This window comes from Mesoplodon mirus, assembly GCF_964341445.2.
Source record: "Mesoplodon mirus genome assembly, chromosome: 12".
NCBI classification, from domain to species: Eukaryota; Metazoa; Chordata; class Mammalia; order Artiodactyla; family Ziphiidae; genus Mesoplodon; species Mesoplodon mirus.
In genome coordinates, this window is record NC_138988.1 from 73,446,264 (window position 1) to 73,473,419 (window position 27,156).

A 27,156-nucleotide genomic window follows, 5' to 3' on the forward strand; every position below is an offset into this window, starting at 1 on the left:
GCTCGGGTTAGGGGGCGTGGTCTCAGAGGCGCCTGCGCGGAGGCTGTTGGAGGGAGGCCCGATTCCCCTTTGTTCGGCTTCGCCATTTTGCTAGGCAGCGGCAGTGGCGGCGGCAGCGGCGGCTGGAGCCTCTGATTGGGTTTCGGGGTCCGGTACTGGAGCCAATCAGCGCGGGCAGCGAACCGGGGGAGCGAGGCACGGTGAGTGTGAGGAGCCAATATCCAGCGGCCCAGAGCCGGCCCCAGCGCCCCGATTGGCGGGTCTCGCTGACCACTCAGGAGAGGCCCAGGCGCCCGTCGAGCCCGGGGAGTCGAGCTGAGCCTAGCCGAGCTGGGCTCCCGACGGCCCAGGCTGGAGCCTGCGATCGCCCCGGGGCACTCCCGGCCGAGGCCTGCAGGGGGCCGCCCCGCGCGGGGATGGCGCCCTCGGGAGCAGGCATCTCGGGGTCCAGAGCCTCGCAGGGCGCCAGAGCCAGTTGGGGATGCGATGCGTCCCCGTCCCCCCGACCCTTAGGCACAGCTTCTCAGGCCCCAGGCCCGGGGGGTGTTGGGTTTGCCTGCCACCAAGGCCCCTACGCTAAGGTATACACACACGCGGGCCCGGGGCCTTGGCGGTTCCCTCCTGGCCCTTCCGGCCTCACACTTAAGCCCGCCCTTGCACTCAACACGCTCTGGCCCTCGGGACGGGAAGTCTCCCCCCGCGGGGCCCGCGCACCCCACCCCTCCGTGAGCGGGACTCTCTGTCTGCAGCCCTTGTGGGTCGGGAGGCAGGCCCGGGGAAGACGCGCGCCGCAGCCATCGGGCCCCGCGTGCAGCGCGGAGAGGGGTGGCCCCGCCCGCCCCGCCGTCCCCGCTGTCCCCCTGATCGGTGGAGGGAATCCATTAGTGCACCCACTCCCGGGCCCCGCTGAGCCCCTCCTCCCAGCACGCTCGGCCCGGGTCTCCGGCCCGGCGCCGTTACCACCCCCTTTTGGCTCGTCATTTCCTCTCTTCCCCGCCCCGATCGCCGGGCAGAACTGCACACCTCCGTCTTGGAGCGCAACCAGGCGGTCACCCGTCCTTGCCCGGGCTGTAAGGCCTGTCCATTTGGTGCCTGGGACCTCACTATAGAAGGTGGCGAGCCCTGTGCATTCCTTTTACCGGAGGCTGCACAATTTGCTTTCATTAGTCTTACCTGTTGTTGCTCATCTTGTGAATTCTCGCTCCGTTGGGAATGCACAATTATTTTAACCTTTCTGTGTCACTTTGAACGTGTCAGGTTTCACTCATTAGCTCAGTCCACAGCCATCTTTTGGTTTGTTTTTTTCCAGTATGTTGATGTTTTCTCAGCAGGTATTTATAGAAACGTAACAGTCTTGTGGGGTTTTGGTTAGGGTGAAAGGAAATCTCCGTTGACAACCAAGTATCACGAACAGTTAGTATGTACCAGGCGTCCATCTGTGTGCTGGGGAGGGAGTGGTTAGAGGTCGATAAGAACCTTCCCAGCCTGGTGGAGATTGACAGGTGAACAAGTAATTAACATCTCACGGTTAGTGCTGTAACGGGGCCAAGTTCAGTTCTGTGGTGCACTGATGTGTGAGCTACCAACAGCCCCGGCGGAAGGCCAGCATTGCCACACTTTTGATTGGCCTTGAAGGATAATGGGATTTCTTCGGACAAGAAAGAACGGAAGAGCATTGCTCACAAAGAGAAAAGCAAGTGCAGAGGCACCAAGCTTTGCTGTGCGTTCAAGGGGGAAGAAAGTATAGGGCAGTGGGCAGTTGCCGTGAGAGTTTAGGCTGGAAAGCCCAGTTGGTACAAACACTTGTATATCTTGCTAAGGAATTTTTCGGAAGCAGTTATTTTGTGGAAATTCGGATAGGAGAAATCTAGAAACACACTTTGTTTCTAAGATTGGAAAAATAAGTTTCTGGCTTATGGGGTTCTGCTCCACAATAGCAGCTGACTTTGGGGGAAAAAGGAAGATTTTTCTCCTAGGACTTTAAAAGTTTTTACACATGTGAAGCACCGAGTGCAGCAGTCCTTACCACATAGAGTAGGCCTTTAGTATAATCACAGTTACTAAGGTCATACAACTGGTAGGTTGCAGAAAACTACTCCTGAGGAGTAGTGCTCTTTCCACTACTAAAAATTTGGGGACAGTTTTTTTGTTTATTTGTTTGTTTTTTGCGGTACACGGGCCTCTCACTGCCGTGGCCTCTCCCGTTGCGGAGCACAGGATCCAGACGTGCAGGCTCAGCGGCCATGGCCCACGGGCCCAGCCTCTCCGCAGCATATGGGATCTTCCAGGACCGGGGCACGAACCCGTGTTCCCTACATCGGCAGGCGGACTCTCAACCACTGCGCCACCAGGGAAGCACTGGGGACAGTTTTTGTTTTCACTTTTTGTAATGAGTTTTTCATTGTTTAAGTCATTTTTAAAATTTATTTAATTCTTAAAATATCTTAACAGATGGAGCACTGTGGTTTAGGTATTTTTTTAGAATGTTTACATTTGCCTTTGGATTGGATGAATACCTTGGTACTTAAAAATGGTTATATCTAGTCACTAAAAAACCAGCAAACATTTTTGCTAGACTTCTTTCTAAACGACAATTATAGTCTGGTCACTTTTTTGCTAAACCCTTCTAGAGACTTCACCTATCTGCAGAAAAATTTAGCCGGGAATGTTGAGATACAGTAATCTGGCCTTAGCTTTCTCTTGACACGTGGCCTTGTATATGCTGTTCCTATGTGGAAATTTTTCTGTCCTTGTTTTTATGCTCTATCCTCATTTGGAGCACTCCATTCCCTCCCACTTCATCACATATATAAATCCTGCTCATGCTTAAGACCAGGCCAGATGCCACATTTTTCTAAAGCCTTCTTATCGATCCCCAACTGGAAGAACTCTGTGTCCTCCATACTCCCATATTACTTTGTTTTTCTCTTAGGGGTTCAGTACAGATTTTTACTCCTTTACTAAATTTAAAGACCCTTTGAAGTTAAAATCTTAGTCACCGTTTTACTTTTATTTCTAAAACCTTCAGGACGGTGTCTGACAGGTGGTACATCATTAGTGGAGATTAAGAAGCAAATTAGGAACTGCAATCCAGAACCTTTTGGATGATGGGGAAGCTGGACAGCCCTTTGTTCTCTAGCCTTTTATGAAACACAGATCAGAACCTGTTTGTTGAGTTGTGAAGTCCATTTAGTGGGCCAATGCTGGTAATTTTTTACAATAGAATAGAAAATATCACAGTTCATCTTATGTTATGAAGGTAAGTATTCATGAAACTTTTAGTTACTTTTTTAATATGTTGCATGTGCATTTGTGATGTGAAATGTTTTTCTTACTGTGAGTTATCAAAAAAGTTTGAAAGCTGCCGTTCTAGTTTTTACCTGGTAGTGATTGTCAAATATGATAATTCTATGGGGTTTTTCACTTGCTTATAGTTGAGTTTCTGGAAGCTTTAGGTTTAAAATTAAAATGTGTGTGGGTCCACAATGAATGGATTTCTAAGTAGTTAGCTGCATTTCAGGTTCTGCAGCTTGAAGTGAAGAGGAAGGGAAATTTTCTTGCTAACCGGAATAAACATACTCACTTTCTCTCTTTGAGGAAAAAACATTCAAACTTTGAGTTAGGAGTGATAGCTAGACAGACTAAAGCTGGCTGGCTTAACTCTGTCAGAATGTGGCCGAAAGGCACTTGAGGAAAGACGACGATGTTTGCAGTTCTGCTAACTGAAGCTCACAGTAATGGGAACATGTGGCTTCATAGAAGCCAGTTGCGTCCAGCCTTCACCATTAGCAGTCTCAATATCATGTTCCACGCTGAATCGCTCCCTCGTTACTATGACATAGAATTGCTGTTAGACTTGAAGCTGCTTCCTTTTGACCCTTCAAAGTATAGTGGATTTAAGTGTTTTTAAATTGAAGCATTTGTATTACCAGAATAAACTAGTTAAGAAGAAAATCTGCATGACGTTTTATTAGTCATTTCCCTGCACTTCCAGTGCGATGTAAACTTCTGGAAATTAGTGGTCAAGGAAAAAATCTTATACAGGAAGGGGATTTGGGGTGGGGTGGGTTGTTAAAATATGGAGGACATTCCTTCCTGATCCTTATTTTTTTAATCAACTCTTTTGAGATATAGTTTAGACATAAAGGATAATCATTTTAAGTGGACATTTTGACGAATTTTGACAAATTTACACACCTATGCAACCACCAGCACAGTGAAAATATAAAACATTTTACACCCCAGAAAAGTTCCAAATGCTCTATCCCAATCAACTTCCCACTTTCCCCTCTTCCCCCTTTTCCATTTCCAGGAAACCACTGATCTGCTTTCTCTCTCTAGATTACTATTACCTATTTAGGGTTTCATATAAATGAAATCACACCACTGTTTTGTATCATGACCCTTAATTTTTAATTTTATTAGTTTAGAAACATAAATGCATTGTGTATATTGCAGTTAGAGACAAGATAGAGTTTAGGGAAGACCATTCACTTCCCCGGAAGAGCCACTTAGTCTGGCTGCAAATCTGATTTTCTGTACTGTTCCCAGAATCTCTCAGGAGCCAACTGAGTCACCCAATTCAGAAGAGACATAAAAATCAGAAAGCCAGTTTTTCAGTATGCAATGAGAAATAACTATCAAGTTTACTTGTGTTTCTGATCATATCTGCTCCCTGTTGGCTACTGTATATGTAAATCCAAATTATAGCTAGATGTGTGCTTGGTGAGCATTCCATTAGAGCAAGGGTAGTGAGTTGAAGAACCACATCACCACATACCATCATGCTGTGATGACATAGTCATCCTGTCACTTGTTTATAACTCTTACACTCTTATACTACATACCAATTTGGTTATGAGTAAGGCTCAATCGATTTTTATTAGATTTTCCTCCCAACATTTTAGTATAAAAATTTTCAAACATACAGTGAAGTTGAAAGTGTTTTACAATAAACACCTGTATACCCTTCATCTAGAGTCTACTGTTAATGTACTATACTTGCCTTTTCAGAGAGATACCTATATATATCTATCTCTCCATCTATCCATCCATCAATATACTTCTTCCTAATATTTGGGCACGCACTTGAATATATTTTGATTTCTTCACATCATATTGAGACGCCTTACAATCATGGTGGGTGATTCATATCATCCACCATGTGTGGATTTGTGGAGAGTGGTGCACTGCTTTGCTGCTGTGATGTGCAGATCATGTAACTCACATAACTTTGTCATTCAAATTTTAGAATTCATGAAGCCCTGGAGAAAAGTTTGGGGAAAGATTTACCTACATTTTGCTTATATACAACTGTACCTCCCCCATGTTTCCAAGGTGAATTACCCTTTGATAATTTATATAATTTAAAATTTTTGAATCAGGTCTTTATTCAAGGTTCTCAAATATCACTTCAGTTTATCTAATTGTGTGCTTATTTCAAAAAGGAGTTTTAAGGGCTTCCCTGGTGGCACAGTGGTTGAGAGTCCGCAGTCCGCCTGCCAATGCAGGGGACACGGGTTCATGCCCCGGTCTGGGAGGATCCCACGTGCCGTGGTGCGGCTGGGCCCGTGGGCCGTGGCCGCTGGGCCTGCGCATCCGGAGCCTGTGCTCCACAATGGGAGGGGCCCTGGCAGTGAAAGGCCCGGTACCGCAAAAAAAAAAAAAAAGGCGCTTTCAGCTGTTAAAGTGTATGAGAATAGTAAATTTGGGCATTGACTGCATACTTGATATTAAGAGCTTACAAATTTTTTAATGTTTTGAAGTAATTGTAGAGGCACAATGTCATTGTGATAAAACGATAAAGAAAAGAATCTACTCTTTGGAGATAGATGCTGACGTATTTTTGGAGTTTTGGAATAATAAAGTGTCTGGGATTTGCTTCAGAATAATGCAGGGGTGGGTGGAAAGTGGATAAGATATACGTGGAATAAGACTGACCATGGGTTGAAAATTGTTGAAGTTGGGTAATGGCCATAGGGGCTCATTATAATGTTCTCACTATTTTGGTACAATTTTGAAAATTATAGTAAAAGTTAAAATTATACAATAAAGGGTGGGGTATTATTAGGCATTCAGATTCATGACTGAGGAAAACTTAAATTCTTTTCAGAGAAAATCATAGCCTGCTGTTTCTGTAATTCCTTTTTATTCCTTGCTCTGGATTAAAACGCAAACTCCTAAACCTTTGCTGGGTCTTTCTTACTTAACACTACTTAATGGAGATTTTGATAAGCAACGTGTTTGACTTCAGGTCTGGGTAATTACTTACTAAATAATAAACCCTGAAATTTTAAATTGCTTACCATATGTAGTGCAGATGTGTTACAAATTAAAGAAACTATTCTCTAAAGTACATGTGCAGACCTGCAAATCAGTGTTAAATAGGCCTTGTAAGAAAGTGATGTTGTAGCTTAATGAGAATTTCTTAAGTGTTGCTCTAGTAGTATTGAAAGGAAAGTTTGCTGGTGAGAAATGACAAAGCATTTTTTATATATGTTAAATAGCGTTATCAAGGTTAAGCATCCGGTGAAGCCTTTATTAACAATCTCACTTTACTTTTCCTATCTTTCTAATAGGAGTGCATCTTGAAGTCTTCTAGGATCTCCAGAGTGAAACTCACTGTGGTCAAGACTCTAACTTGGAGGGACCATGGAACAGTATACGGCAAACAGCAATAGTTCAACAGAGCAGATTGTTGTACAGGCTGGACAGATTCAGCAGCAGGTATGGAAGTAAAACTGCTTTAAACATCACAGCAAAAGAGCTGTTAATAGCACTGCTCAGTAGCGGAATGGAGAGGTCTCAGATCTTACAAGAGCGGGTCTGGTGACTTGTGCTGAAGTGCTTTTCAAAGATTAGATTTGTTGCAGTTTCTCTCATTTTCTCTGTTCAGAAGTCTATATCCAGTCCGTAACCACTTAGAATTTGATTTCATGGGAGCCTGGTTTAATAGTAAATTGCCCCCTTTCATCGTATTAGAAATCCAACACCTAGTCCGTTTTCAGATGGAATTATGGAGGGGTTTTTTTTGTTCTTCCTGGATTCAATTTGGTTGTTTCTCTTATTGATTAAGCTACCTTGTGGTCTAGTAAGGCTTTGGCCACAATAAACAAACCAAGGTAGCTTCTAAGAAATCCACTCTCCTTTGATTTGATCCATCACAGTGCTTATTTTGAAAAGCTCTAGTTTAACATGAGGATAATATTTAGATAGCCACACTTATGGATAAGCACATATTAGAAAGGAATTCCCTGCTGCTGGTTTATCCTAATTAAGATAGGTTGCCTTCTTGAATTTATACACAGATTACATTTTCTGATGATTTATACCTGGCTTTATTTTAGGAAAACTTCACTTGTTTTTTCTCCCTGGAAGAAAAGAAATTTATTGTGCATTGATTTACCCTTAGGCCAAGATTGGGAATGTTTTATTTCTAAAATGGAACTTAAATAATATGGAAGAGTAGTTAGTAGGGAGGGCAGAGGATGTTTTGATGGTGAGTTGTTCCATCTAATGATCAAAGAAAGGAGCTACTCTTGATTAAAAGAGATTAATTATCGAAATTCCTTTGCTGGCTTTTCCTTCCACGTAACTGCAGCTTCCTTCAACTGCCTTGGTAGAAAAGGGGATTCCACAGAGGACCCTCCATTCATACCAATGCCCTGGTGGGGGAATTCTTGTTCTGTCAGAACTTACTATTAGGAGTAATAAAAATTAGGTTGAATCTGTGAACACATTGCTTCTAAGGCAGTCCAGCTGAGTAGGAGTGATCCTGGTTTGGGGACATGAGAGCAGTGACCTCATGAAGGTGATTTTGGCTCACAGTGATTACTTTCATTCTTCCTTTCTGGGGATTGCATTTAAGTTCCAGAAATTCTTCTTTGAAGCTACAAGCTTCAAAGCTGATAAAACCTGGGCTTCCCTGGTGGCACAGTGGTTGAGAGTCCGCCTGTTGATGCAGGGGACACGGGTTCGTGCCCTGGTCCTGGAAGATCCCACATGCCATGGAGCGGCTGGGCCCTTGAGCCATGGCCGCTGAGCCTGCGCGTCCGGAGCCTGTGCTCCACAACGGGAGAGGCCACAACAGTGAGAGGCCCGCGTACCGCAAAAAAAAAAAAAAAAAAAAAGCTACTAAAACCTGATTAACTTTTTTGTTCTTGTGAATTCATTTGAGGAAATAAAAAGAGCTTTAAAATAACTTCACGAAGAAGGATCAAGTACCTATTTTTGGAGGGAAGGACTGTTAAAAAAAATTTTTGTTAATGATGTTAGCTATATTGGTTTTTTTGAGTCATGGAAGTGTGTTTTGAGTTCCACTCTGGGGACAAAGGGCTAATATCTGTAATCTGTTACTTCAACAAAACAGCTTCAGTATAGGGAGTCTACAGTTTGAAAGTCCTGTGTAGGGTGGGGCTATTGAAAGAAGACCCTCCCTCTCCCACAAGAGGTAAGGTGACCTCATGTCTTGTACTATACATTTCCTTCCTGACACATTTCAAGCTCTTCCTGTTCCTGTTCCTGTTCTCAGCAGCAGGGTGGTGTTACTGCTGTCCAGTTGCAGACTGAGGCCCAGGTGGCATCCGCCTCAGGCCAGCAAGTCCAGACCCTCCAGGTAGTGGTGCCCTCTCTGATTCTCTGTAAGCACTGCATGAACTTCTCCTCTCCTCATGTTTGGTGCTGCTTGTGGTAGGATCTCATGGAGAAATGGCAAAGTCAGTTGCATGTCTTTGATGCTGCTAACTTGTCTTTGAGGCTTAGAAGATGCCAGTTTCCTAATGTTTCATGCTAAATCATGTAGTGACCCCAGTATCAATTTTCTGAAAAGTGCCTTTTGGCTAATGTTCTTTGGGAATGTCTGGGAAAGAATCAGTATAAGGGACAGGAAGAAATTCTTACAAGTGGCATTAGAACCTATTTAGAGATCAAACTGTAATAAGATTGCATGGTAACTTTTCTTGAGTTTGTATTATGATAGTGGAGAAGAAAATATATACATTTTACTAGGGTAGATTGTGCTTTATTTTTATTAAAAGGACAACTTGGCTGTCCTGTCCTGCAGTAATGATTGCACTTGACAAGATTGATCTAATCACTGAATCTTGTTAATCTCTTAACTGCTATCTTTTCATTACCTTTCTTAGGGAAATAATGACTTGTCTTATTGTTAGATCTGCAGAGATTGCCCCATAGCTCTTGGACAGAGGTGGGATATGCTTTCTGTAAGTCTTAAGTATTATAGCCACCATAAGAATTCCTACTTAAACAATGCAGTTTCCTAACATTATGTACGACCAAGTTAAATATGTAAATTGGGGTTATATTTTGGCCGGTTCTTATGTAAAGATAAGTGAAGAAGCATAAGTCTTTTCTGAGTTTATAGGTTACTTTAACTAAAATGACCATATTTTTGAGAAACTGACAAGATTTGAGTACCCTGCCTTTTTCCCTCCATTGAATGGAAATGATTCAGGGTAGGACCTAGAATGTAGAACTGGCATCTCACTTTATTACTAGTGCTGCTTAGCAAGTATCCTGCAGTGAACTACCCCTTATTGTAATCATTTCACTTTACCCTTTCAGCCCCACTCCCAAACCTGCCACTCATAGTGTTTGATGATGATGTACAGCCAATTCGGCACATAAATTAAGCTGAAATAAGCTGAGTTCATAGGTACTCCCAAACTATATTCAAATCTCAGTTCAGCAGTTTGTTTTTCATGTTTTTCATGCTTGCTTCATCTTATTGAAATATAAAACAGTATTGTCATTAACCACTTGTGGAATGGGAATGTAACATGCTCTTAACTGTATGGCTTCTTGTCTGATGCATGTATGCTTGTATTCATTCATATGTTGTAAAAACAGTGGGTTCCTTGGAGTCTCAAATAGTTGATCATGTGCATATATAGGGAAAAGTGTGTCAATGAAGGGAAACGTTAAGATGATGGATAGCCGGAAAATTACTAATAGTTGTGCCTTAAAACTTGTGTTTCCTACTTAGGCAGATTTTATTTAAAGAAATGGAGGTACTTTATGAAAATAATGGAAACCTTTCCTCTAGGGCTCTCACTATTTTGGAGAATTTTAAATACTTCTTTCAGTTAGTCATGCAATAAATATTCTGGAAAGTCTTTCCTCATAGAGCATATGCAAGTCTTTAAAAAGTAAAGTGGAATTTCTCCATGAACAGTTTAACAAAATACAGGATTTGAATGTTCCTGAAGATTATGATATGCTTGGGGGTGGGGGGAGGCTTAATATCTAATCTACTAATCTAGGACAGATTGGTCTTTTAACTAATTCCTCTTACTTGAACATACTTTCACTAGCATTAAGAATGATTATTTCAGGGGCTTCCCTGGTGGCGCAGTGGTTGGGAGTCCGCCTGCCGATGCAGGGGACACGGGTTTGTGCCCCGGTCCGGGAAGATCCCACATGCCTTGGAGTGGCTAGGCCCGTGAGCCATAGCCGCTGAGCCTGCGCGTCCGGAGCCTGTGCTCTGCAACGGGAGAGGCCACAGCAGTGAGAGGCCCGCGTACCGCAAAAAAAAAAAAAAAAAAAAAAAAAAAAGAATGATTATTTCAGATATACGGATTTTCTTCTGATCTGTTACAAATAATTCCTCAAAACAAAGATAGAAAGTTTGGACTTTTAGCTATTCTACTGAACTAAAGTGGCTTATTTTTTGGCTTTCAGAATGCAGTTAGCTAGATATTTTTATATTGAGACTCAAGATGTTACAGAGTACTTACAGTGCCCTGGCTTCTAGAGTAATCCATTTACTCATTGGAGCTTGAAAGTTGGGAGTTTTTTGGTACACTTGAGTGCTTTGTATAATTTTCATATTTGTTAAAGCTAAAATAACTATGCAGGTATTGCAGGGTCCAGTGTGAGAAGTTCCACCACAGAGATTGTAAACTGACCAGCAATATATTTCTAGGCATTTTTGCTAGTGGGCTCCTTAAACAACCACAGGACTAGAATTCTCAGTGAGGTGAAGAGGGTAAAAGGTATATGTTTCATTTATGCTTGAGAAACTGTAGGGAGGAAGGGCATTCTATATAAGCTCCCAGAGCTGCTCACTACCTAACCTAGAGTGGTTGCTAGGTACAGTTTGATTTACTCCTTACAAGTTACTTAGAATTTATTTGCAGTCAACCACCATCCCCACCATCAGCCCTCCCTCTCATTGCCTCCTCTCCAGCCTTCACTAGAGACCATTCCTGGATATTGGTCTAAAAACGAAAATAGCCTTGATGATTTGATTAAATACTTCTCATGGGTTTAGCCTGTATTTGATGATAAATGCCTTGTATCTATTGAGACTTCCCAAAGACTCTGCTTATTCTCCATTATATCTGACCTTAAAGTATTCAGCTTGGCATTTAGTCAAAGATACTGTATTTTCGAAGAAGACTACTTGAGGATGAGGACTTGAGACTTATTTTCTTAGTGTCTCTCCTACCTTCTCCTCCTCTAGCAAGACAGCAGAGTAGATGCAGTGATTGTCTTTTGGTAAAAACCATTTTGTGTCTTATGTTATTTCATTGTTCTTATTTTACTTTATTTCAGGTCCAGGGGCAGCCATTAATGGTACAGGTCAGTGGAGGCCAGTTAATCACATCAACTGGCCAACCCATCATGGTCCAGGCTGTTCCTGGTGGACAAGGTCAAACCATCATGCAAGTACCTGTATCTGGGACACAGGGTTTGCAACAGGCGAGTGGTATTTTTTAAAATGTTTAGACAGAATAATAGGAAACAGGTTTTAAGAAATAGGTTGTTGCAAACTGAAAATTGATATTGCACTTAATTGTTTCTTACCTTCTGTTCGCATTTAGTCGATTTCCCACCTTTGTAGTGTCAGTGATATAAAGCAGAGCTATACAGAACTTGGACATCTCTGTTAAGGACTAAGATATTAGACGTGATCTCAAATCAATGTAAAGAATATAAAAAGAATCTAGTTTAATAAAAGTAATTCATTGGTGTGATCTCAGTTGGCACTTCTGGGCACTAGGAGAGGGAATTTTATAGTCTTCATTTCCTTCCATGTAATTTATAACTTGAGTTATCCAGCAAGTGATGGAAATATTTCAGTTCAGACCTATTGCACACACCTCAAGCTGTACTTAGAGCAAAATTTATAAACTTAAATATTTTAAAAGAACTGCAAATAAACAATGGTATTTCTCTTAGAAAGTTAGGAAAAGAACAAAATGAGCAAAAGATTGGTTAAAATTAATGAAGTAGAAAACCAACAAATGTAGAAAAGGAATAAAAGCTGATTCCTTAAACAGACATATAGTTAGGTAAATCCACTGGAAAGACTGATTCAGAAACAGAAAACAAAAGTAAACAGGACACACGACTCTGTGACATCAAATTTTTAGAGGGATTTTTATCTTGTTGGCAAAAATTTTAAATAGTAATTATATCCAGTGCTAGAATGGGTGTGAAGAAAATGAAACACTCATTATTTTTGGTAACTTTCAAATTCTAAAGTCATTTTGGAAAGGTATCTCACTCTTAAATACATAAGCCTTTTGATCTACCTGTCCTGCTTCTGCGAATCTATTCTATAGGAACAAAAGCATCAATATGTAGAGAGAAATGTACAGAGACATTTATTGCAGCATTCTACTAGCAAAAAATAAATAAAAAATTGTAGCCTGAGTGTCTGTTAATAAGGATAAAGAAATGGTTGAATACATCATACTATATTCACATGGAGTGTTATGTCCTTGTTAAAAAGGATGAACTGTTGACTTTGGGTGAGGGGTTAATATTGAAGTATTTTTAGTGAGAAATAATTTGCAGAGAAGTATATACTTAAGTCATCTCACCTTTGTAATTAATAGCTAAATCCCAATGAGTATATATGTTTATGAACTTTTTACTAAAATTTTCTAAAGCTGTTTATATCTTTAATTTGTTTTAACAGTTACAATTATTTCATTAATGTCTTCATTTTTCTGGAGGAATGTAATATAAGTTGAAAAAATTTGGCTATGCTTGATAAATCAAACTTTTAAGTTTTGCATATTCCCTTGTAGTCCTGTGCACACCTTTCAGACATAGTTATACACACGCATATAGTTTTCATTGTTGTGTGTTTGGTGTTTTTGTTTGTTTTACTTTGCTTTTTTTTCCCCCACATGATTTTCTTATCATTTTTAATTTCTGCATCATGGTCAATTTGATGAATCAGAATTTCTAATTTACAAAGTGTATTTAGGGATTTTTGTTTTATTTTTCTTTTTTTGCTTTTATAGGTAAGATTACTATAAATGTATTTGAATTTTATAGCTTTATTTTTTCAGTTGAATTTAATCTTACGGTAATTTCTTTGGAGTGGAAGAATTGGTTAGGCAAAGGGTAAGATCATTTTTAAGGCTATTGCATATTTTTGCCAAGATAGAGTTTTAGTTAGGATTAAAAATAGTTTCCATGTTTCTCCATGCATAAATGTATGAGCCTTTAAATATATTTTAGTGTGTGTACTTGCCTCAGTTCCACACTGCTATTTCATTTCTGTCCTTGCTGTCATTGCCTCGTCTCCAACCCCCCCTTGCCACTCCCTCTTCTCTGTTGAATAGAAATAGTGTGATTCAGTGCTAGGAACATTGTACCACGAGTGCAATGACCTGACTTCATTCACAGGTCTGCCATTAAACAAACTTTCTGATCTTGGCCAAGTCATTTGAGGGTCAGTTTTCTCATTTGAAAATGCAGTTTAGGGCTTCCCTGGTGGCGCAGTGGTTGAGAGTCCGCCTGCCGATGCAGGGGATACGGGTTCGTGCCCCGGTCTGGGAGGATCCCACATACCGCGGAGCGGCTGGGCCCGTGAGCCATGGCTGCTGAGCCTGCGCGTCCGGAGCCTGTGCTCCGCAATGGGAGGGGCCACAACAGTGGGAGGCCCGTGTACCATAAAAAAAAAAAAAAGAAAGAAAAGAAAATGCAGTTTATATCAGGTGATTGCTAGGGTTCATTTCAGCTCTAAATTCTGTGATTTTTCAGCTCTAAATTTTGGGATTTTTTTTTTGGCCTTTAAGAGACATTGAAATTGTTATTTTATTCCCCTCCCTCCAAGCAGGACTGTAACTAATCAAACCATCTTGGAAAAATTATTTCCTGTTAATGTTATATAATATGGCTCTAGGTAAGATCCCATAGCCTCCCTTAGAATGCTTAAAATGTCAATCCATTTTTATTAGAGGTTGCTTTAGTGTTTTTTGAATAACCGCGTCTTTTAGAAGTGTAGTTAACCTTTTTTTGGATTGCATCTTCTGTTTTAGAATTCCAGTGAAACCTATGCTCTCAGATCAATATCCCTGGCTTGATATAGACAATGGAACTAAAGTAGAGAGCCAAGAAATAGATGCAAGAATATTGGAAATTGGTATATAACAAAAATAGTATAAAGTATCAGTGAAGAAATTGTTTAAGAACGATATCAAAAAAGAAAATTGATCTCTCTCTCATGCTATATCAAAAATGCTTGCTAGATAGATTACAAATCTAAATGGAAAAAAGCATACTTGGAAACTTTTATGTTCTCTTTATAGGAATATTTTCTTTATGCTGTGGGGTAGAGAAGGATTTCTTAAAGACAAAAATAAATTGATTTGACTACTTTAAAATAAAAACTTGTATACATCAAAATATATCGTGAAACAAAGGTAAAAGATAAAATTTGGAGAAGGTATTTTTAACACTTAACTGGGTTTGTATCCAGAATACATTAAAAAAAAAAGTTATGTATTGATATGAAAATAACAATCCAGTAGAAAAATTGGCAAAGAATATGAATAGATAGAAGAGGAAACCCTATTGACCAGTAACACGTATTCCTTGCTATCCAAAACAGGTAGAAAAAGATCCAGATAACCAGATAAATTTCTTTACTTGTTTATTTACCAACACTTTCTAATTTAATTTGTTAAATCTCAGTGTTGACTGCAGGGGTGTCTAATATGATAGTCTCAACCTTTCTGTACAAAATCTTTTAAGGATTTTGTATATGCATATTTATAGAATCCCAGTTGGAAAAATTAGGAATTACTTAATTTTTTTTCAATATGTTATTATAAAAAACTTCAAACAGACAAAAACAAAGAGAATGGTATGGTGAATCCTCATCACCCATTTTAACACACAAACTAGTATTATGTTTAAGTAAATCCATTTTCATCTGTATTCCCCTACTCAAGGGCTATTTTGAATATATGTAGTACCATTTCATCTATTAAAAATAGGGTATATTAGGTATATTTAGGGTATATTTTTAAATGAACATGCTTTTAAAAATATATACCCATGCCAGCCTATCATCATTTTTAAAACTGACATTGATTCCTTAATATCATCCAGTATCTAGACAGTGGTCAGAATTCCCCCGTTGTTTCACAAATGGAAAACAAGTTATCTCTAATTCATAATAGAGCAAAACAGGACTTCTTTTTTTCCTCTTTAGGGCATTTCCTGCCTTCTAGAGGAATTTGGGTAACTAACACTCCAGAACCATAGGAGGCCAGTGTCAGCAGGATACTAATCTTTTATGTTCTGTTCCGCAGATACAGTTGGTCCCACCTGGACAGATCCAGATCCAGGGTGGGCAGGCTGTGCAGGTACAGGGCCAGCAGGGCCAGACCCAGCAGATCATCATCCAGCAGCCCCAGACAGCCGTCACTGCTGGCCAGACGCAGGTAATTCCACTGTCCACTGTGTCACCACAGGAGCACAGCTGCTTTGGGAGGGTTAGACAACTGAGTCAAATATTTCACATGTAGTAGAAATGGGGAAGAAAACCATCCAAAAAATTTCTTTTTCTTAAAAAGGACTACGTAGTCCTTTTCTTTGTGGTGTCTTTGGAATCCATTAAATTGTGGCATTATTTATTTCCTACAGACGCAACAGCAGATTGCTGTCCAGGGGCAGCAAGTGGCACAGACTGCCGAAGGGCAGACCATCGTCTATCAGCCAGTTAACGCAGATGGCACCATTCTCCAGCAAGGTATGTGTGCCCATCATTTCTGTGGCACTTTTGGGGGCATCCTTTTTATCTTGAGCAAGTGACTGCTTTAGAAATTTTGTGGTGACCTCTGTACGACATATTTTTGAAAAACAACAGAATTTCCTCTAAGTCTCCGTTGATTGTTTAGTTCCTTGTCACCAATATGCGACCAACGTTGATTCCATTTGTAGAACTACAGTGGTTGTTAAAGACAACCACTAGGACCCTAAGGATTATATAAGCTTTTTATTCTTTCTGGGAAGAAATGTTTTCTAAATAGAAGATTAGAAATATGGAGTTTCTTTAGTGGTAGAGACATACATCGTAAGTCAAGTTGGCATTTATTGCTATTGCTGCTTTTTTTTTTTTTTTTTTTCTGGGCCACTTCATTATTAATTTATTCCAAAAAGACTTATATGCCCACTGTGTATATGTAGCACATTACTAAAGTAGTTTTCTTCTCAAAGACCCTCTAATCTAGTAAGTGAGACATGCATGTGACCAAATAAACACAGTGCATAGCCCTTATTAGAGGTATGTATTCTATGACTAAAGGTTTGACATGTGATTAAATTCAGCAGCATACAAGATCCAGTGAGTGCAGTAAGTGTGCTCTCCCATGACTCGGGCCTGAACTGGCAGGAGCTCAGAGAATGATGAACAAATCCTCAAGTGCTGCTGTTGATAGCTTGGGGGCTTGGAGTACCTGGTTTAATTGGAAGTTTTAGTCCTGCAGCTGTTTGACTCATTGTCACTTTAGGGTAAACAAATTAAAAGTTTATAAAAATCTTCATCCTGAAGCAGGTTATTCATATATATAAGAACAGTTGATACAGCTGGAGTCATACTGACCCATAGAAAGGGAAGCCTCTAAACTTTTTGGTCACCCATTGAAAACTATCATTGGAATACCCAGGGAATTGTCCATTTCAAGGGTAGTTTTATTCAGAACTGGAACCCAGATAGTTAATAGAATTTCTAAGATTGTGATTACTTGGATTATATACAGCAAACCAGGGAGAGAATGGAGGAGTGCTTTTTTTCTCCTTGTGCTATTGAGTATATTTTTCCAGGGTGAATAAGTGTGTGCCACATAGAAGAGGGACTAACTGTGTTCCCTCCTTTCTGTGTACCTGTTTTTTGTTTGTTTTATGTTTTATTTTCTTAAAGTTACAGTCCCTGTTTCAGGCATGATCACCATCCCTGCAGCCAGTTTGGCAGGAGCACAGATTGTTCAGACCGGAGCCAATACCAACACAACCAGCAGTGGGCAAGGGACTGTCACTGTGACACTACCAGTGGCAGGCAATGTGGTCAATTCAGGAGGGATGGTCATGGTAAGAAAATTGATTTTTCATTTCACTGTTCTCATCTGTAATTTGTTTTTCCATGTATCTTTGTCTTTGAAAATTTCTTCAACTTGCAATTTGATATCTCTCATAAAGCTTGTTTATAATGCTGACCTCTTGGGATTGTGATTAATTCCTTAAGACACTTACAGAGATCTACTTTTACAAAAAACATTACAACAAACCATAATTCATTCTGAGCACCTACTATGTGCCAGAGACTATTCTAGATGCTAGAGATAGAGCAGAAGATAAACAGATGTATTTGCTTTTCTGTAATCTTATTCCCAATTCAAATAATGAAGGGAGATACTAGCTACTGATCTTTGGGAACTGGAAAGCATATTGCCCAGAGTGGGTAAAACAAGAAGTAAGTTCAAAATTAGAAAGATTGTAATCAATAGAGAAACCAAAAACTGTGATGTAAATATATTGGGAAGATAGGGAAGGGGAGTTGGGTGGTGTGAGTGAAAGCTAAATCCTCATATATGTCAAAGTAGGGTGTCAGTGTACAGTACCTAAAATGGATAAATTAAGAATGAGTATGGGCCTCCCTGGTGGCGCAGTGGTTGAGAGTCCGCCTGCCGATGCAGGGGATACGGGTTCGTGCCCCGGTCTGGGAGGATCCCATATGCCGCGGAGCAGCTGGGCCCGTGAGCCATGGCCGCTGGGCCTGCGCATCCGGAGCCTGTGCTCCGCAACGGGGGAGGCCACAACAGTGAGAGGCCCGCATACCGCAAAAAAAAAAAAAAAAAAAAAAAAAAAGAATGAGTAGTACAGACCTGCACAGAAGTAGAGGAACTACCAGAAAAAACAATACAACCATTCAAAGTTGTTATAGTTGGGAAGGTAGTGGGGCACGGGAGCCCGTTACTTGTTTCCTCATACATTTAGTACAGTGTTTTGTTTTTGTTTGTTTAGGAAAATATGGGTTGAATTATATAGTAAGTTAACAATTTAATTAAATTATTTATATAACTAAAAGCGTTTAGTAGCACTTGGTCAATCTGAACCCTATGTTCCTTTGTGTTTTCCTTGTGCTCTTTCATTGCCTTACGATTACCGTTCATGACCATTAGATGGCAGCAGACATTCCTAGAAAATGGAGCAGTTGTATGGACAAAAATTAGGACATGGTTGTGTCATTTCTCAGTATGGCTCCTTGGCCCCTATTACAGAATCATCTGGAATGTGTGTTGAAAATGCAGGCCTTCATCTCAAAAAATCTACAAACAATAAATGCTGGATGGGGTGTGGAGAAAAGGGAACCCTCTTGCACTGTTGGTGGGAATGTAAATGGATACAGCCACTATGGAGAACAGTATGGAGGTTCCTTAAAAAACTAAAAATAGAACTACCATATGACCCAGCAATCCTACTACTGGACATATACCCTGAGAAAACCATAACTCAAAAAAAAGTCATGTACCACAATGTTGATTGCAACTCTATTTATAATAGCCAGGACATGGAAGCAACCTAAGTGTCCATCAACAGATGAATGGATAAAGAAGATGTGGCACATATATACAATGGAATATTACTCAGCCATAAAAGGAAACGAAATTGAGTTATTTGTAGTGAGGTGGATGGACCTAGAGTCTGTCATACAGAGTGAAGTAAGTCAGAAAGAGAAAAACAAATACCGTATGCTAACACATATATATGGAATCTAAGAGAAAAAAAAAAAAAGGTCATGAAGAACCTAGGGGTAAGACGGGAATAAAGACACAGACCTACTAGAGCATGGACTTGAGGATGTGGGGAGGGGGAAGGGTAAGCTGTGACAAAGTGAGAGAGTGGCATGGACATATATACACTACCAAACATAAAATAGATAGCTAGTGGGAAGTAGCCGCATAGCACAGGGAGATCAGCTCAGTGCTCTGTGACCACCTAGAGGGGTGGGATAGGGAGAGTGGGAGGGAGGGAGACGCAAGAGGGAAGAGATGTGGGGATATATGTATATGTATAACTGATACACTTTGTTATAAAGCAGAAACTAACACACCATTGTAAAACAATTATACTCTAATAAAGATGTTAAAAAAAATAAAATAAAATGCAGGCCTTTGGTGTAAATGTTCTCCAAGAATCTGCATTTAAATAAGTGTCCTATAAAAGCTGCTTTTTGTAGCATTCAGAAGAAAACTAACAGGGACCAATAAACTGTTTCCCATGTCCATACTTCATGTTGCTAGTTAATAAGCTCTGATTTTCTTTTCACACAGATGGTACCTGGTGCTGGCTCTGTGCCTGCTATCCAGAGAATCCCTCTCCCTGGGGCAGAGATGCTTGAAGAAGAGCCTCTCTATGTGAATGCCAAACAGTACCACCGTATTCTTAAGAGGAGGCAAGCCCGGGCTAAATTAGAGGCAGAAGGGAAAATTCCAAAGGAAAGAAGGGTATGTATAACATTGGGAAGGATACAGGATGAGAACGGCAGGGTTCTACTTTTGAAATTACCTTTTATGTAGTTTGTTTCCTTGAGTACCTTCCAAACATTGAAGTTAGATAGCTGTTACCTTTTGTAAAAGCATTTATTATTGCTATATGGAGCTGCAACTACAATATTTTAAAAATAACTATGACATAAATAGGGTGGTTTTTTTTATCTTACGTAAAAGAAGTCCAGAGATAAATTGTCTTGGGCTGTGGTAGCACATTTCCAGTCCTCAAGACCCATTCTCCTCCTTTCTTACTGTCCTGATATTCTTAGTATGCTGTCCATAGTCCAAGATGACTGTCTGGGCTTTAGCCTAGGAGCAAAGGGAATAAGAAAGGCATTCTTTCAATGAAACATTCAAGAAGTTCCATACATCTCATTAGCCAAAGTTTAATTACATGGCCACACTTAACTGCAAATAAGTATAGGAAATGCAGTCTTTTTACTGAGCAGCCAACTAAAATTTGGTTTGTTATTAAAGTGAAGGAGAGGATATATATTGGGAGGTAGGTAGTGATCTCTCAGATCTTTGGGGAATCTTTATTATTACTCATTTGGCATTTACATTCTTACGGTAGTTAGATATGGTTAGCTGCTGTTTGTGTTTTCTCCAAAGATTTCTCCATAATACAAGGTCATAATTGCCCCTGGTGGGTTTGATCACAGCTGTCCTAAACTTTTGAGCATTAGACAGCTATGCTAGTTTCAGCTAGTAGTTTTATTTTTCTTATTTTAGAAATACCTGCATGAGTCTCGGCACCGTCATGCCATGGCACGGAAGCGTGGTGAAGGTGGACGATTTTTCTCTCCAAAGGAAAAAGATAGTCCCCATATGCAGGTAAGAAGATTTATACCTTTTATTCTTCTCTTACTGCCTTGTATTTTCTTGGGTGGAGGCCTTCACATTGTCCTCCTGATATTTTCAAACCAGGGACTAATCAGTCTCTAAACTAGATGCAACATTGTGTGTCTTAGAGCCCTTTTCACCTTAAAAGAACTAAGGTCTTTAATCAGTGGCCTTTTTTCCTCCAGTCTTTGCCAGTTATTATTATTAATTCCTTCTTGAAATTCTCACTTTTCTTGATTTTCAAAGAACAAGTTTGTTTCTTAGTGTAGCAGCAGCAGCAGCTAACACTTAACTGCCAGCCATTGTGTTACGCACTTTTCTTTTGTAAGCATTTTTTCATTGAATCTTTACAACAAGCTCAAGCCCCACGAGGTAAGAATTATAGTTTCCATTTTACATTTGAATCTGAGGTTTAGAGGGGTTAAGTCATTTGCCTAAGGTAAAATGTTTAATAAAATGGTGCAACTGAAATTCATACCTAGGCAGTGTAATTCAGGAACTCAGTCTGTAACCATACTGGTTCTTACATCTAATTTCACTGATTGTATCTTATTGGCATTTCTAGTCAGTATGTCCAAAATAGAACGGTTGGTTTTTTTATTTTATTTTTTATTTATTTTTTATTAGTTTCTGCTTTATAACAAAGTGAATCAGTCATACCTATACATCTGTTCCCACATCCCTTCCCTCCTGCGTCTCCCTCCCTCCCACCCTCCCCATCCCACCCCTCCAGGCGGTCACAAAGCACCAAGCCGATCTCCCTGTGCTATGCGGCTGCTTCCCACTATCTATCTACCTTACGTTTGGTAGTGTATATATGTCCATGCCTCTCTTTCGCTTTGTCACAGTTTACCCTTCCCCCTCCCCATATCCTCAAGTCCATTCTCAAGTAGGTCTGTGTCTTTATTCCTGTTTTACCCCTAGGTTCTTCATGACATTTTTTTTTCTTAAATTCCATATATATGTGTTATCTTTGTCTTTCTCTTTCTGACTTACTTCACTCTGTATGACAGACTCTAGGTCTATCCACCTCATTACAAATAGCTCAGTTTCGTTTCTTTTTATGGCTGAGTAATATTCCACTGTATATATGTGCCACATCTTCTTTATCCATTCATCTGATGATGGACACTTAGGTTGTTTCCATCTCCAGGCTATTGTGAATAGAGCTGCTATGAACATTTTGATACATGTCTCTTTTTGAATTATGGTTTTTTCAGGGTATATGCCTAGTAGTGGGATTGCTGGGTCATATGGTAGTTCTATTTTTAGTTTTTTAAGGAACCTCCATACTGTTCTCCATAGTGGCTGTACCAATTCACATTCCCACCAGCAGTGCAAGAGTAGAACGGTTGGTTTTTATTTTATTTTTTTATGCCTAAACTAGACACTCATCTCAACAAGTGACATGTCCATTCACCCAGTTATCAAAGCTACAGTTGTCCAATTCTTGAAGTCCTCTTGGTTTTAACTCTAAAATATACTCTGAATCACCTTACTTTTTTCCCTCGTAACTGCTGTCAGCCTGGTCTAACCTGCTCTTCTTTGCTTCAGTTATTACAGCAGCTGCCTAGTCTCCCTTCTTCCCCTCTTGTGCCCCTCTAGTTCACTCTCCACATCTTAGTGTGATCTTTCTAAACGTGTATCATATCACATCACCATCCTGCTTAAATCCCTTCTACTCCCACCCTTATCCATTTGCACTTAGACTAAAATACAGAGTTCTTACCATGGCCAGCAAGGCCCTGCATGATCTAGCTCCTGCCCACTTCTGGCTTTATTTCCTCCTGCTGCTTGGTCTTTATGCTCCTGCTGTGGTGTTCAGGAACCTTTGTCTTCAGAATAGCTGGTCTGAAAAGCTTTTCACGCCATCCTTTTGCTTTGCTATCTCCTTGTTTTAGGTCTTGGTTTAAATCTGAGAGGCCATATCCAGAGGTCTCTTCTACCCCATTATTTTCTCACATCTTCCTTTTCTTCTGAGTGCAATATTGATAATAATCATATTGTTTTATTTGTGTGATCGTGCAGTAGTTGTCTCCTTCACTAGACCGTAAGCTGTGTAGAAAGTCGAGGATTGTTGTTCTCGATTGTACTTAGCATGATGCACATTTAAGAACAAGCACTCTGTAAATGTTTGTTGAATTAATGTGTTCCTCCCATTTACTGATGCTTTATTCTGTATACCCATCACATCCCACCTGCACTGCTGTCAAATCTGTCTTTATAAGATGGTGCTTTCTTAATCATGTCAGTCCCATGCTCAAGGATGCATGCTTAGTTGCTCATTGCTTTCTGCAGCAGATCTCAAACTATTTCTGTAAGTTACTTAGCCTCACTTCCTTCACCAGTAAAGTGGGATGCTATTGATACTTTATAGGAATGTTGGGATTTCATGCAGTAAGTCACTTTAGGCACCTGTTTAGCACAGTGCTTAGTGCATGGTGAGAGCTCAGTAGAGGCTGGTTATTGTTCATGCTCACTGATCAAGACCCAGCCTCTGGTCCTACCACCTTCCGCTTTTTCTTGGATCACACCAGTTGAGGCTTCAGAGTGTTGGTGTGGAGGAACTGAAGGTGGTTACTGTCGAGTGTTGCAAAAAGCTTCCAAGGACTGATCCCCTCCCCCTTTTTTTTGCCACACTGCACGGCTTACAGGATCTTAGTTCCCCGACCGGGGATTGAACCCAGGCCATGGCAGTGAAAGCGCCAGATCCTAGCCACTGGACCACCAGGGAACTCCCAAGGACTGTTCCTTGTCTTAACACTGCAGGTTTTTTTGTAAAAGGCAGGCAGTAGGCAGAGTTTAATGGAAAGAAGATTAAGTCGTAGCCAAGAGGTTTGGGAGTTAGTTCTTGCTGGGCTCCTCACTAACTTTTTGACTCTAGTCCAGGCAAATCACTTCACCCATCCAGGCTTCAGGTTTATCTACAAAATGAGTGCATTAAAGTAAATAAATTCCAGCGTCCTTTCCAGCCCTGCTGGTCAGTATTTAAATATGATGATCAGAAAATATACAACATGACTTGGTTTCTCTGGGTCTTCTTAGCCGCCTAAGGACCCTTAATCCTTAAGCATAGAGCACAGCATAGGTGCTTAGAAAAGAGAGATACTCTCAACTCTGGAGTGTTTATTAATGGAATGCCAGGCCAGACTTGGAATCTTTTTATGAATAAGGTGTATTGTCTCTTCTTAGCTAATGGAGCTGCATTTCAATCCCTGTGTGCAGACTTAGATACATCACAGGCCTTTGGTTTACTTAGTTTGTGTATCTCCCTTGGTGATAAGTAGTGAGAGCCATGAGTTCCCAGTTCTTTTGCGAAGGACTTTAATTGTTATGCTTTCTTTGTAGGATCCAAATCAAGCAGATGAAGAGGCTATGACACAGATCATCCGAGTGTCCTAACCCCAGGCCATGTGATAGAACTGATCAAGGTCATGTTCCTCGCACTGTTTCCCACTGTTCCAAGGAAACTGATCAGCTCTTCCAATGGGACACTGACGATTACTTTCTGCCCTTTTCTACAGGACAGAAACCACTTAGTTTTTAATAAGTGGCTTAGTATTATAATTGCAAGGATGTCTGGCAAATTGAAGTCACAAGCCTTTGTCTCACCCTTTCAGTCAGGACTTATTTCAGACTGTTGGTGACATTGACATTTCATGGATTGGGATGATGCAGGGGACCCGTGCCAGCCCAGCAGTACCACACCTTAGCACTTAATGTTGACTGGTAATGCCAGCCAGCCATCTCAGCAGAGGAGAACGACCTTCTCAACCTAAACTGCAGTCAGGGTAGCTGCAGCCCACTCCTTCCCATGGATTCCAAACAGCACCCATCCCTCTGATGGGAGATCTCAGGCTGACTAATGGACACTTTGTATTCAGAGATGGTTTCCAGGCAAGGAACCTTCATCTCATGATATGGAAACAATAAAGTCTCTGAGATACATTCATCTAATCTGTGGTAATAATAAGAATCCCTTCTACCCAGATGATAGGTTGATATTTTTGGACTCCAGCCAAGAAGAAGCTAACTCTGGGGATAGACTGATAAAAGACTCAAGCACTAAAAATATAGCTGAATCTCTTAGCTTTGACAAGTTGTGGTCTGCTTGTCTGTCGACAGGTCATATGGACTGTAGTTCTTGCTGTGGTTACTTTTAAGACAATTTAGAGTGTGCTGGACCTCGACACTGCCTTTCCTAAGTAGAGAACAAAATTATAGAACTTCTGTGCTGAAGTGCTGAGGACATTTGTAGTAATTACTTAACAGAGCAGAACTAGAGATTTTCAATCACAGGCTTTGTGACAGCATTTGGGGAATAGAAAGGTTCATGTTTGTTTCAGCCTAGAAGGACAAAGGGTAGTATATATACTCTCATGTTGTCATAGCACGATCCACCAGTGGATGGATGCCTGGGATGGATCATTAAGATGAAGAGAATAATTTACATTTATACTATAACCTTTTAACAAGCACGGAAAGGGAAAAGTCTGAGATTTGGTCCTTGACAATTTCTGGAAAGCACTGTTCAATCAAGCTATCCTGGACATAGTCCAGGTTGCCTGCTAGAGCTTGAAGTGTATGTTGGCTTCACTCCTGCGCTTTGTGCTGGCCCTGGAGAGCGAACATTCTCATTCTTCCCATGGCAGCTGATTCTTTGGTGCCAGTTTCTGTTTGTTTCCCCTTTTCTCCATAGGCATTGTGCGGAAAGGTTTTCACATTTGCGTCCGTGTTCTGGGGATAAACTGCGGACTGGAAATAGAGATTCCTGCAGGGTCAGGAACAGGGCCACAACTCCCAGAGTGGATTGTGCCTCAGTAATCTGTTTCTTTTCTAGACGTGGAACCCTGGGAGAACTAAGATGATATTTCAGAAGAGTTACTGTTTTCTTGGAAACAAAGAAAGAAAACATAATCCTTTTGAAGAACTTTTGGGTTTGATTTAAATACCAAGAGTAGAGATTGGCTCTTTGTTTGATTTCACTGTAGCTGTATTAAGAAGGAAAAGAAATTAAACCCTCTAAAGAAAACATCACAAAGGGAAATCACTGTAATGGTACAAAATAGAGGTACAGAGCTATGCAAAGAAAGCAGGAGGTGAAGTATCTCCCTAGTCCCTTGAATCTAGTCATCTGTCCTGGCTTGCAGATGTTAGGCGGGGTTGACCTGTGGGCTCACTAGAAACTTCTGGCTCTTTGTGTGAGTTTCAGGTGTTAACTTTATTCAGTAAGCCCCAAGTTCTTCAGATGATAGATTACTAAAAACAATGAAGAGTTTATATCCTTTGGTTTGTTTAGGAACCTTCAAGATGCAGAGTTCAGAAAGAAATTCCTCAGACCTAATTTCTAGTACTTAAGCCAACAACAGTTCTAAAATGCTATTTATTTGTGTTTGTTGTAAGTTTGTACATAGTAATACCAACCTCATATTGTTGCGGATTTTTTTTTCACGAGTTTGAGTTTGGTTTTATTTGAAATGCTTCAGTTGTCATTTTGTCATTGCCATTTCAGGTGGCTCATGGCCCTTTTATTGCGGTCATTTTAGCACATAATAACCCACAAAGTGGGGGTGAGGTTTGGATTTTTTTGTTACTAGAAGTTCTTTTATTCATTTGTCCTTGTAACTGTAGTGATGGCTTCATAGATGCAAAAAGAGTGAATGGATGAGTGAATAACTGGTTTAATGCATAGTTATTTCACTTCTTGAGTGCTTTTTTTTTTGCAGGATAATTGTAAATATATATTTTAATTGCACTGGTACATTGAACATGTCAGTGTCTATACCACTGGACCAACAGCATTTTTCTGGCTAATGGGTGCCTGATAATAATGTCTTGATTTTCCTTTGGGACTCAACTATACAGAAGGTTTTTTCCCTCAGCTGTAGGGGGAGCACAGGTGATTGATCATTGATGTCATTTCAGTTGTTATTTTTTAAAATAAATTTATAAAATGCTTTAAAAGTGTCCTGAATTTTGAGGAGTCTACATCCCCTGGGTTCTGGGTCGTGTTTTTATTGCTTTGTGTTCACCAATCTGAGCCACAGACCGGCAGCCTCAAATGGGCCATTACCACACGGAAGTGTGAGAAAAAGGGCTCAGGGGGAGTACTCCCATGAGACCAAATGACCTGTCCTGGCAGACAACAGAAGTGGAATACGTTCCCTAACAAGGAACAAGACTTCCTGTGTTAAACGGCCTTAGTCTAACTGTTAAATTTAAAAACCATCCTGAGTTTGCTTTAGTCAGATGCCAATGGAACTTGTCCTTAGAAACTGATACGAGGAAAAGACCACCCTATTGATATTTATCCCAGGTAATCAGTTTTATCGTAATAGCAGCTTCACGTTTGAAAGAGATTTTAAAACAGCCTTTACTCCTCGGAACGCTCCGCCCTGCCCTCCTTCCGCCCCTCCACCCCCGGAATCCTGAGCGAACGCAAAAGCGTTGAAAACAGGTGGGCGGGGCCCCAAGGGAGCCCGCACTGATTGGTTGG

The 27,156-nt window shown here is 40.6% G+C and overlaps 1 protein-coding gene across 1 annotated transcript; it reads left to right on the forward strand.

The window, feature by feature from the left end:
• The first annotated feature begins 38 nt into the window (after positions 1-38).
• NFYA (nuclear transcription factor Y subunit alpha) lies at positions 39-26,624 on the forward strand. The gene is made up of 10 exons (XM_082637615.1): positions 39-200; positions 6,579-6,726; positions 8,531-8,614; positions 11,575-11,721; positions 15,579-15,710; positions 15,913-16,018; positions 17,207-17,355; positions 19,599-19,772; positions 20,550-20,651; positions 24,009-26,624. The coding sequence occupies exons 2-10, from the start codon at positions 6,652-6,654 to the stop codon at positions 24,060-24,062; spliced, it is 1,023 nt and encodes a 340-aa protein (XP_082493741.1). The 5' UTR covers positions 39-200; positions 6,579-6,651; the 3' UTR covers positions 24,063-26,624.
• The last annotated feature ends 532 nt before the right edge of the window (positions 26,625-27,156 follow it).